Below are 13,832 nucleotides of genomic sequence, written 5' to 3' on the forward strand. Positions count from 1 at the left end.
TCTCAAAGAAAGGACCAGCAGGGGGAGGTTCACGAATATGGGGATAATGAAGAGCTGAAGTATGTTTAATTCAATGCAAGGAATATTGTGGGTAAAGCTGGTGAACTTGGCACCTGGATCAGTGCTTGGAATTATGATGTGGTCATTAGGGACACTTGGTTGCCAGAGGGGTATGATTAGCAGCTCAACGTGCCTAGGTTTTGATGTTCCAGGCGAGAGAGATTGTGAGGGGGATGGGGGGGAGGGTAAAAAAGGTGAAGTAGTTGCTTTGCTAATCAGGGAGAATATCACGGCCGTACTCTAAGGGGACATACTGGAGGCATTATGTGCTGAGCTCAAAAATTAGAAAGGAGAAATTACTCTAATGGCATTATATTATAGGCCACCCAATAGCCAGTGCGTGATCATATATCTATATAGACAAATTGTTGTCTGGATGCATAACCATACCACCCAAAGGAACAAAATCCCATGATTTCTGGATGATATGTGAATAATTGGGCTTAGATTGGTATCTGCCTCACATCTACTGCAAAGCAGTCACATTTGTGGCCCCACACTGACTTCTGACCAAACATCATAGTTGTGCAAATGTATTTATCTTCTCTAGACTGTTACATGCTACCTGAGCAATGACATCCTTTTTGAGAAGCATTAACAAAGTAGTAATAACCGTTTAATATCCAAGACTAGAACCTGATTGTTCAATTTTGCCACCATGACCCATGCACGAAGCTGATTCGCCATTTTGTGTATATGTGTGTGAAGATTAAAGGCATTGTAGTGTAGCAGATCTCTTCACAATAAAATTACAGACAGACCAAATTAATAAAATTAACAAATTTCAAGAAGTTTGCACCTGTAGCAGGTTTACAAAAATTAAAACTGAAGTTTTTCTGGTGACATTTTTTCTTAATGTTTCCATTTTTGCTATCTATTAATATGTCTTAAAGTGGTGCAACTGGTAAAGCTATTGCCTTATAGCGCCAAAAACCTGAGTTCAATTCTGACCTCGGGTGCTATCTGTGTGGAATTTGCTCATTCATGCTGTGACCACGTATGTTTCCTCCAGGTTCGGCAGATTCCTCACACATCTCAATGATATAGAGGTCTGTTGTTTAGTTGGCCTCTGTAAAGTGTCCACTGTGCGTTCAGGAAATGGATGCGAAAGTGGGATAATATAGATGGATGGTGTGGAATCAGTGGACCGATGGGCCTTTGCCATGCTATATCGTTGAATCAATCCATAATATGTTTATGATCTAGATTAAGTCTGGGCTTGCTGACGAGGAAGAAATACAGATAAATAACATGGCGCATGTGAACTATCACCACACAGTTCAAGCCCTGGAGGCAAGGTTACAGGTTGGTGATTTTATGTTAAATATTTGTGCTTGAACTTATTCAGTATTCCAGTGTGTACATTTTAATTGCACTCGATAACATTGAAAAATAGTGCATTAAGATTTACGGTACACTAATGCTTTCCGGTAGTGTGTTGGCAGAGGAACACAGACTCAAACCTTTTTAATTTACACCCACTACACTGCATTGCTTTTGTTTTTGCTCAGCATAAAATAGATTACTAAAATTGTGAAAATAGCTTTAATTTACTGTAGGATTTAGCAGCACTGTACCATTTACTTCCATTCAAATGGCAATTTCAAGTTAATTTCAAATCTATAACTGCATATAATATTTATTGAGATAAATGTAAACTTATTTTTAAATAGCCTTGTCAAATGCACCAGGAATATTTCATAAACTGGTTCATATATATTAGGAACTATTTTGGTGTCATTTTACTGCTTTTTCCCATTAATAAACATGTTTGATTTGAGGTGTTATATGTAATTCTCCCAGTGGCTCAAGTTTTTTGCACCTTGGCTTAATGAATGATCTTTCCCTATGTTCCTAAACTGAGTTGTGAGTAGTATTTGGATCATTACAATTCAATTTATTGTTACCAGATTCCACAAAATCAATTTGCATTCCTAATCTAATTTGCAGTGGTGATAGTTGCCTGAAAAGGAAAGTGTGTGCATGTTGAATGAGAACTAGCTAAGCCACAGTTGAAAGGTTTAGCAAAGCCCATTTTTTTGGCATTACAGATGCTATACTTGGCATGCATGAACACTTCTGCACACATTTTGGAAATGGGTGATTTCATATGTAGTTGGTGTCCTAAGGAAGCATTCACATCAGTTCAGTCATAATGTTAATCAATACAGTGCTGATTTTGTGCCTCTGCTTCCATTTTGCAACTCCATCCAGAGGTTCTTGCAAATTAACACAACTGAAATTGTATTAATTAGCATATAGGATCCTTGCACCAGTAATGTTTAAATGAAATATTATTCACCTGCAGATTTATTGCTAGGTAAATAATACACATTTTGGATATTGCCATAACTACACACGCTAGTGTTTTCCTTTGTTGTTTCAAAACTATACAGGAAATGGTATGAAAGTTGCTGAAGTATTTTGGCACTTCTAAACATATTAGTTGTTTTCAGACTTGATTGTCCTCCTCCTTGAATTGAGTGAGTGAGAAAATGAGCAGAGTACAGAGAACATGACTAGACACTGGAATGGAGAAGAAAGATAAATACATGGGTTCTCAGTAAGAAGCCATACACCTTTAGGAATTTAACAAACTATTCTGTTAGGTGATAATTAATGTTTAACATGTCTACACAAAGGAAGTCAATGTTGAAATTTGCCATTTGCTGACACCACAACTAGAGATGGGTAGACAACGGCTAGAGATGAAACGAAGACATATAACTAAAAAGGTGCACTAAATTATGAAGCCAGGGGAAGATATGGGTGAAAGGGCATGGGGGGGGGGGGGGGGGGGGGGGGGGGGGATGTCAGAAATGGGTGTGCAATGGGATGAGGCACAGGGAAGAGAGGGGAAGAAAAAAATCAGGAAAGTGGGTTGTTACCCAAGTATGAAGAATTTAACATTCACACCATTGGGTTGTAAGCTACCCAAGCATAATATGAGGTGCTTTTCCTCCAGTTTCCATGTGGCCTCAATCTAACAATGGAGGAGGCCTAGGACAGAAAGCTCGGTATGGGAATGGGATGGGGAATAGTTAGCAGCTGGGATATCCAGCAGGGCAAGTGTTTCGCAAAATAGTTGCGCTTGAATCTCCTGTCACATATCCATGTTTTCCAGAGCTGCTCCCTGAGAAAACCCTCTTGATCCTTACATAAATGCCTCTTGTTATTTGTATCTTAAGAGATAGCTTATCTGTATTGGTTGTAAGCATAAAATCAGGTGCCAGTGAATTTTCATTGTTATTTCTTTGCTGGTCTTCCATTGTCTGGGAGATGTGTACATCTTAGTTAATTGAAAGGGAAAATGAATAAGGATTACATTGTGTTGGGGGGAAAGAAAGCCGTTTACAGATGCAGCGCGGAAACAGGCCCTTCGACCCACCGTGTCTGCGACAACCAGCGATCCCCACACCTAACACTATCCTACAGGCACTAGGGACAATTTATAATTTTACCAAGCCAATTAACCTACAAACCTGTACGTCTTGGCAGTGTGTGAGGAAACCGGAGCACCCGGGAGAAAACCCATGCAGGTTACAGGAAGAATGTACAAATTCCCTACAGACAGCACTCGTAGTCAGGATCGAACCCGGGTCTCTGGTGCTGTAAGGCAGCAACTGTACTGCGCCATCGTGCTGCTACACCGTTGCAGTTGTAGTGCTGCAATGTCTAAGTCAACAGACGTTGTAAAGTGAAAAGAACTGAGATGTTCCAAGAAGATTGACTATTCTGCGACCTTCAAAAGAATAGATTCAGCCCTAGCTCTGATCATGATTATAACAATGGGCTTTTCCATTTCAATAGCTCGATTCTTCAACGGAGGTTAGACCCTGCAGGTCCCTCCTGTCTCCAATGGTTGAGGTGCTGAAGGTCCTAACGCATATGAAGGTAGACAGATCTCCCAGGCCTGACCAGATCAGGCACGTGCCGTCAGGGTAGGCAAGGTAGGCACTGCCTACCCTGACTAAAATTATAAAATTATAATAATTAAATATGAATAGTAAAGGCAGGGAAGAATTATGCCTACCTAAGAGATCGATCTCTTAGGTAGGTATAATTCTTCGTGCCTTTCACGCGCAGTACATGTAATACGGGGAAGTGTGTGCAGCCCACGTGCCGTGGATGCGGCTTCAAGCCTTCAATGACAAGGGGAGCTGAAGGCAGCTGAAATTCTGCCTTTGCAGCATGGACTGTGTACTGCGCATGCGCAGCAGCCTACTGCGCATGCACGGCGCAAGCGGCTGTAAAGTGGGAAGCAGCTGTAAAAGGACAGCGCCGCTGGTGGGTGGGGGGAGGGGAGAGTTCCTTTCACAGCGTGTGGGGAGTCTGGCCAACGGTAAAGTTGCAGGAGGGCAGGAGCGTTGAGAAGGAGGGGGTCGGGGATCATGCCAGAGCAACCAGCTCAAGAGCAGGCGATGGATAACAGGACAGCGGGCGGTGGAGCTTACTCCATGTGTCAGTGTGAGTAACCTCAATTGGTCACTTGTTGACACTTACACTGGAGTAAGCTCCACTGCCCGTTGTCCTGTTATCCATCGCCCGCTGACCCACTCCGCTCTATGATCTTTGCTCTTGAGCTGGTGCCCTCACTGTTCATACGGAGAGCACTGCCAGAGGTGAGCGGGCCGGCAGAAGGCGCTGAGGTCCAGTGGCCGTTCGCAGCCACCCGAGCTGTTTCCCATCCCGGCCACAATGCTGTGGCTCCGCGCCTAGAGCGCCACGGCAGCGGAAAGTGAGTGAGTTGCTGGCATGATCCCCAACCCCCTCTTTCTCAATGCTCCTGCCCTCCCTGCAACTTTACTCCTGGCCAGACTGCCCACATGCTGTGAAAGGAACCCCCCCCCCCCCCCCCCCCCCCCAATTGGTCCCTTGAACAAGTATTGTCATTCAATAAGATCACACGCTGTGCTACTGATTTTCCCACCATCTCTCCACCTGCCGTCACCCTTCACCCCCCACCCATTCAGTAATTCAGAATGAAGGAGATTTGGAAGCCTTGGGCAAATTGATTTGTTACTTTCTTTATTTTTATTCTTTATTTTCACGGAGAGGAGAACAATCTGCACATGCGCGGTTTAAGAATGTTTTAAAAAGCCGACTGACAGCCTATCCTGAGTAATTACTCACGGCACGTGTCTGGACCATATATATCCAAATACACTGTGGGAAGGTTGAGAGGAAATTGCAGGTGGCCTGGCTGAGATTTATGAGTCATCATAAAATATGGGCGAGGTGTCGGAAGATTGGAGGGTGTCAAATGTTGTGCCTCTACTTAAGAAGAGCTGTGTGGAAAACCCTGGGAACCACAGCCCAGTGAGTCTAACATCCATGGTCAGTATTTATGCATTTAGATGCACAGGGGTTGATTAGCGATAGTCAGCATAGTTTTGTACAAGGGTGAACATGTCTCACAAATCTTATTGAGTATTTGGAAGATGTGACCAAATGGTTGTATATATGATGCTGTATATATGAATTTCAGCAAGGCATTTGATAGGATTCCCCATGATAGGCTGCTCTGGTAGGTGAGATCAATGGGATCCAAGGAGAGATGGCTGAACGGATAGAAAATTGGCTTTGTGGAAAGAAGCAGAAGGTGATGGTGGACGATTGTTTTTGGACTGGAGGCTGTTGACTAGTGGTGTGCCTCATGGTTTGGTGCTGGTTCCATTGCTGTTTGTCATCTATATCAATGATTTGGATGGGAACGTACAAAGCATGATTAGTAAGTTTGCAGATGACACCAAAATGGGTGGCATTGTAGATAGTGAAAATAATTGTCAAAAATTGCAGCAGAATCGTGATTGGTTGGACAGGTTAGTTACTGGAGTTTAATACAGAGAAGTGCGAGACGTAGCCATTTTGGAAGTCATACCAGGGCAGGATCTACACAGTACATGGCAGGGCTCTGGGAGATGTTGTGGAACAGAGGGATCTAGGAGTGCAGGCACATAGTTATTTGTAACTGACATCACAAGTAGATATGGTGGTTAAGAAGGCTTTCAGCACATTGGCCCCCACTTTTCATGCTGTAGCCAGTTAGAACGAGCAAAGGCCGGGGCTTTTCCAGAAACTATTATGTAACATTGGCGGGCAACCAACATAAAAATGGAAATTCTGGTTTATCTAGTTTAAATTTGGTTTATCCGAATAGACAACTCAAGCAGCTGAATACATGTGGCAAAAGATTAATTTCAGCAAATTCTAATATTTTGAAGTTGCAGGAGTTACTTGAAGAAATCCAATCTAAATCTGCTCACGGTTCAAGAGAGGAATAGAAAAGATTGCAATTATTCAAAAATGAGAAATTGCTCATATGTGGTCAGATACGATTAAACTACATCTCTTATGGCTCCTGTTTAAAAAATATATGTAAATTAAATAAATCTTGATTTCATATCAGGAATCTGAATGAAGGACCTACCTGTAATTTTATTTTGTTTAAACAAGGATCATGTGTTACAAATACTGTGTTATTTTAAAGAAACCTGACATAAATTCATAAGCTTTCCAGTATGATTTTGTGGTATGATTCACTTTGGAACAGATTTTTATGTGTTTTTTATAATTCAGAAATGTACGATGCTGCATGTTTCTGGATACTTTCCAAACAAAATATTGATGCACTTACCTGTATTTGAACAAAAGCTTTTTACTTAAATTTATGTGCAATGTTACGTGCCTATGCTTGTTCATTTATTGGTACAGGTGCACAACCTTTTATCCGACAGCCTTGGGACCAGACACTTTTCGTAATTTGGAATTTGTCGGCCTTCGGAATGGAAATTTTTTAGCGTAGATTTTAATGGCTGGCTCAGTGGTAGAGTGCTCGGCTCATATCCGCAAGGTCGCGAGTTTGCGCCTTTATCCCGGCAGTTCCTCGGTCGCGAGTTTGAGTCTTCAATGTAGTTTTTTCTTGCAGAATAAATGTCTGTATGAAATGCAGTGTGTTGAATGAATTCCTGAATTTGTAAATGTGACCGCAGCATTGAATCACCTCTCGCACTCATGTCACCCTAGCGGGGCTACATGCCCTTAGGCGGCCTAAGGCGACATTTTCACACTCTTATATCCATGTGCAGCAGAGGCGACATGCGTTTGGCGCCAAACGTGAGCTTTGGTGTGCAGACGACATCCTGGAAAAAATGTCTGGTTTCTTCCAGGTAGGCGATATACCCTCCCGGGCAATATATCCTCCACTTCTCTTTTATGAAGGGGATTTAGTTCCCCTTTCTTCCAGGACCGACCGGAGCTTCCGCTGTCACCTCTGCGGGCCACCCTCGGTGAACGCTCACTCAACTTTGTCTTGGGATTCCTACTCCCCCGCGCAATGTACCCTCACCTTCTCTTTTATGAATGGGGATTTAGTTCCCCTTTCGTCGAGGACCGACCGGAGGTTCCGCTGTCACCTCTGTGGGCCGCCCTCGGTGAACGTCCTGACTCCCCGTCCCTGGGATAGCAGGGGGCGATCAAACAGCACAATACCGCCCTCCCCCTCCAACTCCAGAGGAAACCGCTCCCCGATGGGCCGCTACGTCGACAAGTGACAGTTCGCCCACAGCCCAAGCTGCACAACCCCAAGAACAAGACGTACCTTGCACACCATCAGCTTCTGCCCCAACGGGGAGCGTGTTCCTCTGGAGTTGGAGCGGGGCTGGGCTGGAGTTGCTGATCTGGGATCTCCGTGCTTGCAGTGGGCCTGGGGGTCGGTGTCCCAATGAGGGGGCACAGCTCGGGCTGTAGGCGAACTGCCACTTGTCGCCGTAGCGGCCCATCGGGGAGCGGCTTCTGGTGGTCCTGATGTCTCCCACTAGTTTGCAGTTTTCCTCTGGAGTTGGAACGGGGCTGGGCTGCTGCTGGCTGTGGGTCTCTGGGATCTCCGTGCTTGCAGTGGGCCTGGGGGTCGGTGTCCCGTTGGTCCTGACGTCTCCGGTGACTGGCATTGTATGCTGGCATTGCCGACGTGAAGACAGTGCAAAGCCCCCACGCCGGTGCAATGGGCAGGGAGCTGGAGAGGGGAGGGAAGGGGTCACACACATGGCCGGGAAGCAGATGGGGTGAAACTGAAGGGAGCGACAATCTGCTGCTCCCTGCCCGCTGAGTTAAAAAGTTCCCACGCAAGACTCACGACACACTGTGTATCGTGAGTCTAACGTGGGAACTTTTTAACTCAGCGGACAGACAGCAGCATATTGTCCCTTATTAACCCTCCTGCGCAATATACCCTCACCTTCTCTATTATGAATGGGGATTTAGTTCCCCTTTCTTCGAGGACCAACCGGAGGTTCCGCTGTCGCCTCTGCGGGCCGCCTTCGGTGAACGTTTTCAAGGACCTTTCTTCAAGGACTGAAAAAATGTCCGCTATTCGGAGGTTTTCGTTATTTGGATCTTCGGATAAAAGGTTGTGCACCTGTATATGTAAAGTTTTATGTATTACAGGATATGTTACAATAACAATTTTGCCCTCTAAATTTTGCATATTTTTTCTTCATCCTTTTCAGTCAGGTTTGGCATCTCTTAAAGAGCTGAAGCACCTGCTAAGAGTGAAAGAAAGAGTTTTACTTCAATCTTCCAAGGCTCTAATAAACCTTATTGACAGAAATCAATCCCCCTTACCCAGTGCTGAAGAGGTATGTGATTTACAGAAATTGACACCAATGATCGTATTTAGTTTAATTGAGAGATACAGCATGGAAACAGCCCCTTTGATCCACCACATTGCCCATTGATCACTCGGTTGCACTAGTCCTCTGTTAGCCCACTTTGACATCCAATCCCCACCACAAATAGCAAATTTTAACATAGACCAATTAACCTACAAACCTGCATGTCTTTGGGAAGTGGGAGGAAATGCACGCTATCTTAGATGAGAAAGTGCAAACTCCACACAGACATCATCCAAGATCAGGCTCGAACCCGGGTCCCTGGCGCTGTGAGGCAGTAGCTCTACCAGCTGCGCCATTATATCGCCCCATGCACCCACTGTGCCGCCCTCATCATATTAGTGAAGCCTCTGAGAAATGGACGTAATTTTGTGCTGGCATCTTACATCCCTCAATGAATCGTCCAATCATGCTGAAACTGAATTTAGAATTCTCTTCAATCCTATTTGCACAAATCAACAGATGCCATATTCGTACTGTACCCTCAATTTTCACTTTAGAATAGTTTTGAAATATCATGACAACAAAGCTGTTTATTTCAACCATATAGAATAAATATGATTATTATTAGCAATAAAATGTTTGTGTTTTCATAGGAAGGTTTGGTTTCTCTTTGGCATGAGGAGGATTCTGACCTACAGTTCTCCACTGAAGCGACTTGCTCTGTCAATCAGACATTAAATTATCCAGTTCAGAAGATCTGGCAACGTGTAGTCGATGGTAGCTGGATAGTAGGAGTACAATTATCTGAATCCACCACGTTGTAAGTAAATGTGGCAAAAGACAAAAGCAAATGCAGGTCCACTACCAATTTTCTGGCAAATGTAATCCAGAACTGTTAAAAACTGTCATTTCTTTAATCCAGACAGAATTACGAGAATACACTTTCCAGGAAGTCCCCTCAAAAATATGATTCTTAAAATGGGTGATGTGACTGATCGGGGCCGGGGGGGGGGGGGGGTAGTCGTGGAAGGGAGACGGGGGTGAGGGGGGAGGGAGAGGTGAGAGGGGGGTGAGCGTGATGGGGGGTGAATGGGGGACGAGAGCAGCAAGTCAACAAATGGAAGGGCTGAGGGGATGTTATGACAAGTAAATAATAACAATACATTTTATTTGTGGGCGCCTTTCAAAAGTCTCAAGGACACCTTACATAATTTAACAAGAGTAAAAGACATATAATCGGAGTAAAAAAAATAATAAAGACATCACCAATACACAAATTTAAAGACAGAATTCGATCCAAAGACAAAAAAATCAAAAACACAATGTGAAGAGAGAGCAGCGGCAGCTAAACCGCGCCAGCGTACACTCTCCCTCCCTCCCTTATTCATAAACCTCTTCCTAACTATGCTTCCTTTGAGACTGAAGGCGTCATTTGCGCGTAATTTATGCGACATAATGCGCACGTGATGCATGTAGCCATTTTGGCGCGGCGCCCCAGGATTTTGGGATGTCAAAACCTTTGCGCGCCATCTGCGTGAAGCGCAAATGATGCCCAAGTGGGACAGGCCCTTCAGTCTCAAAGGAAGCATAGTTAGGAAGAGGTTCATGAATAAGGGGATTATGAAGTGCTGAAGTGTGTTTACTTCAATGCAAGAAATCTTGTGGGTAAAGCTGATGAACTTGGAGTCTGGATCAGTGCTTGTAATTATGATGTTGTGGTCATCACAGTTTCAGTCTGAAGAAGGGTCTTGACCTGAAACATCACCTATTCCTTTTCTCTCCAGAGATGCTGCCTGTCCCACTGAGTTACTCCAGCTTTTTGTGTCTATCTTAGGTTTAAACCACCTTCTGCAGTTTCCTCCAACACCGTATGTAAGATGCATAAAGACCATATACAGCAGACCTTTTCGTGTTCCGTACAAAGCCATTTTGTGTACAAGATGTGTAATTAGAATAGAATATGTAATAATTAGGCAAATTGGGTAAAAGCTCAGTTGTTCAGCACACATCAGACTTAACAGCTGCCAGATACTCAAGCATCAAGGTTATGGGCCTGTCCCACTTAGGCGACTTTTTACACGACTGCAGGAGACTATGCAGTCGCCACATGTTCGCAGGTGGTGGCTGGGGAGTGGCCTTCATGGTCGTGAGTAATTCCTGCATTGTGGGAACTAGTAGTGGTCTCATTATGTTGAAAAATTAGCGGCAACTAGAATGAAGCCGCCATGGAGAGTAACGAGAATTCTCGAGCCATAGGTGGTCACCAGGAGGTCTTAGTGGGTTGCCAGGAGGTCGAAGGTTCTTGTAGGTTGTAGCTGGTGAGGACCGGTGAATTTCATTGGCTCATTGGGGAAAAAAAAGGTAAGCAGTAGTTTTCAGAACCTAGGGACATTTTGTTTTATGGGAAAGATGTGGAGGAGAAATGGAGGACATTTAAAGATGACATTTTAAGAGTACAGAATCTTTATATCCCTGTTCGGTTGAAAGGAAATAGTAAAAATTGGAAAGAGCCATGGTTTTCAAGGGAAATTGGACACGGTTTGGAAAAAGAGAGGGATCTACAATAATTATAGGCAACATGGAGTAAATGAGGTGCTTGAGGAGTATAAAGAATGTAAAAAGAATCTTAAGAAAGAAATTAGAAAAGCTAAAAGAAGATATGAGGTTGCTTTGGCAATAAGGCGAAAGTAAATCCAAAGGGTTTCTACAACTATATTAATAGCAAAAGGATAACGAGGGATAAAATTGGTCCATTAGAGAGTCAGAGTGGACAGCTATCTGCAGAGCCAAAAGAGATGGGGGAGATATTGAACAATTTATTTTCTTCGATATTCACCAAGGAAAAGGATATTGAATTATGTGAGGTAAGGGAAACAAGTAGAGTAGCTATGGAAACTATGAGATTCAAAGAAGAGGAAGTACTGACACTTTTGAGAAATATAAAAGTGGATAAGTCTCCAGGTCCGGACAGGATATTCCCTAGGACATTGAGCGAAGTTAGTGTAGAAATAGCAGGAGCTATGACAGAAATATTTCAAATGACTTAGTGCCGGAGGATTGGCGGAGGATTGGCGTACTGCGCATGTTGTTCCATTGTTTATAAAGGGTTCTAAGAGTAAACCTAGCAATTATAGACCTGTTAGTTTGACGTCAGTGGTGGGCAAGTTAATGGAAAGGATACATAGAGATAATATATATAAGCATCTGGATAAACAGGGTCTGATTAGGAACAGTCAACATGGATTTGTGCCTGGAAGGTCATGTTTGACTAATCTTCTTGAATTTTTTGAAGAGGTTACTCGGAAAATTGATGAGGGTAAAGCAGTGGATGTTGTATATATGGACTTCAGTAAGGCTTTGACAAGGTTCCTCATGGAAGGTTGGTTAAGAAGGTTCAATTGTTGGGTATTAATGGTGGAGTAGCAAGATGGATTCAACAGTGGCTGAATGGGAGATGCCAGAGAGTAATGGTAGATGGCTGTTTGTCAGGTTTGAGGCCAGTGACTAGTGGGGTGCCACAGGGATCTGTGTTGGGTCCACTGTTGTTTGTCATGTACATCAATTATCTGGATAATGGTGTGGTAAATTGGATTAGTAAGTATGCAGATGATACGAAGATAGGTGGTGTTGTGGTAAATGGTAGTGAATTGAGGAATGCAGTTGAACAGAGGGATCTAGGAATAACTGTTAACAGTTCCCTGAAGGTGGAATCTCATGTAGATAGGGTGGTAAAGAAAGCTTTTGGTGTGCTGGCCTTTATAAATCAGAGCATTGAGTATAGAAGTTGGGATGTAATGTTAAAATTGTATAAGGCATTGTTGAGGCCAATTCTGGAGTATGGTGTACAATTTTGGTTGCCTAATTATAGGAAGGATGTGAACAAAATAGAGAGAGTACAGAGGAGATTTACTAGAATGTTGCCTGGGTTTCAGCAACTAAGTTACAGAGAAAGGTTGAACAAGTTAGATCTTTATTCTTTGGAACGCAGAAGGTTAAGGGGGGACAATAGAGGTCTTTAAAATGATGAGAGGGATAGACAGAGTTGACGTGGATAAGCTTTTCCCACTGAGAGTAGAGAAGATTCAAACAAGAGGACATGACTTGAGAATTAAGGGACAGAGGTTTAGGGATAACATGAGGGGGAACTTCTTTACTCAGAGAGTGGTAGCTGTGTGGAATGAGCTTCCAGTGGAGGTGGTGGAGGCAGGTTCGATTTTATCATTTAAAAATAAATTTAATAGTTATATGGACGGGAAAGGAACGGAGGGTTATGGTCTGAGAGCAGATAGATGGGACTAGGGGAGAATAAGTGTTCGGCATGGACCAGAAGGGCCGAGATGGCTTGTTTCCGTGCTGTAATTGTTATATGGTTATATAGGATAACTGACCAGTAATGTTAAATGTCCGCTGAGCTTCACAGCCGTGTATATCTGGCTTCTTAAAAGTTGTCTCCACTCCTTCTGCCTCCTCCTCCCCACTATTGGAGTGGTGGCGCCATCGAGTGTGGCAGCTTCGCCAGCAGCTGTCCGTCGTTTCACCTTTTTGTTATTTTTAGGCTGTCAAAAACTATGCTTTTGGAGGTCTTTTTGTCTTTAGGGTGGTGGGGAAAGAGGGGAAACCGTTTCCCAGTCACTTCTTGGTCGAGGATGCGTCTTATCTCCGAGCCGCATCTTCAGCCCCCCTTGCGGCCTACCATCTGGATTGGCGAGGCCTTTCCTGCCGCAGCACTGAATTACCATGGCGGAATTACCGGGGATCGCTGTGTTGGAGCTGCGGAATGTTGGGCCTGCCGACCTTAACACAATGGAGCTGTGGTCTGCGAAGTTTCCAGGTCGCGGGGGGGCGTTGACTTTAACATCGCGGAGTCCTGCGATCCTTGGCCGGGGATTGCCAGTGTTGGAGCACCACCCAGCTCGGTCTGTGGACTTCGGAAGACGCGGTCTCCGGCAAGAAGTGGCCAATTCCGAACTCCAAGCTGCTGAGAGTGTTTGAACGTTCCGACGCCGTTGAACATCAGGCCGGGACTTCCGGCGGCGTCATGGAGAATTAAGGCGCGGCATTGAGCTTCTCCCCCGTAAAAAATTGTAAAAGCCGTTTTAAGTCAGCACCGATTTTTAGAAAAACTCACCGAAGTCGCCTGGTGTTGTGTAAGGGTGATAT

At 44.1% G+C, this 13,832-nt stretch overlaps 1 protein-coding gene across 2 annotated transcripts in view; it reads left to right on the top strand.

Annotated features, from left to right (window-relative positions):
* The window catches only part of fancb (FA complementation group B), a 48,840-nt gene that overhangs the window by 16,065 nt on the left and 18,943 nt on the right, over positions 1 to 13,832 (top strand). For both annotated transcript variants that reach the window (XM_055644375.1, XM_055644374.1), the window contains exons 4-6: positions 1,267 to 1,365; positions 8,568 to 8,696; positions 9,326 to 9,492. In XM_055644375.1, coding sequence (XP_055500350.1) covers positions 1,267 to 1,365; positions 8,568 to 8,696; positions 9,326 to 9,492 — 395 coding nt within the window. The remainder of the gene's footprint in view (positions 1 to 1,266; positions 1,366 to 8,567; positions 8,697 to 9,325; positions 9,493 to 13,832) is intronic.

Source organism: Leucoraja erinacea, chromosome 13, assembly GCF_028641065.1.
Source record: "Leucoraja erinacea ecotype New England chromosome 13, Leri_hhj_1, whole genome shotgun sequence".
NCBI lineage: Eukaryota > Metazoa > Chordata > Chondrichthyes > Rajiformes > Rajidae > Leucoraja > Leucoraja erinaceus.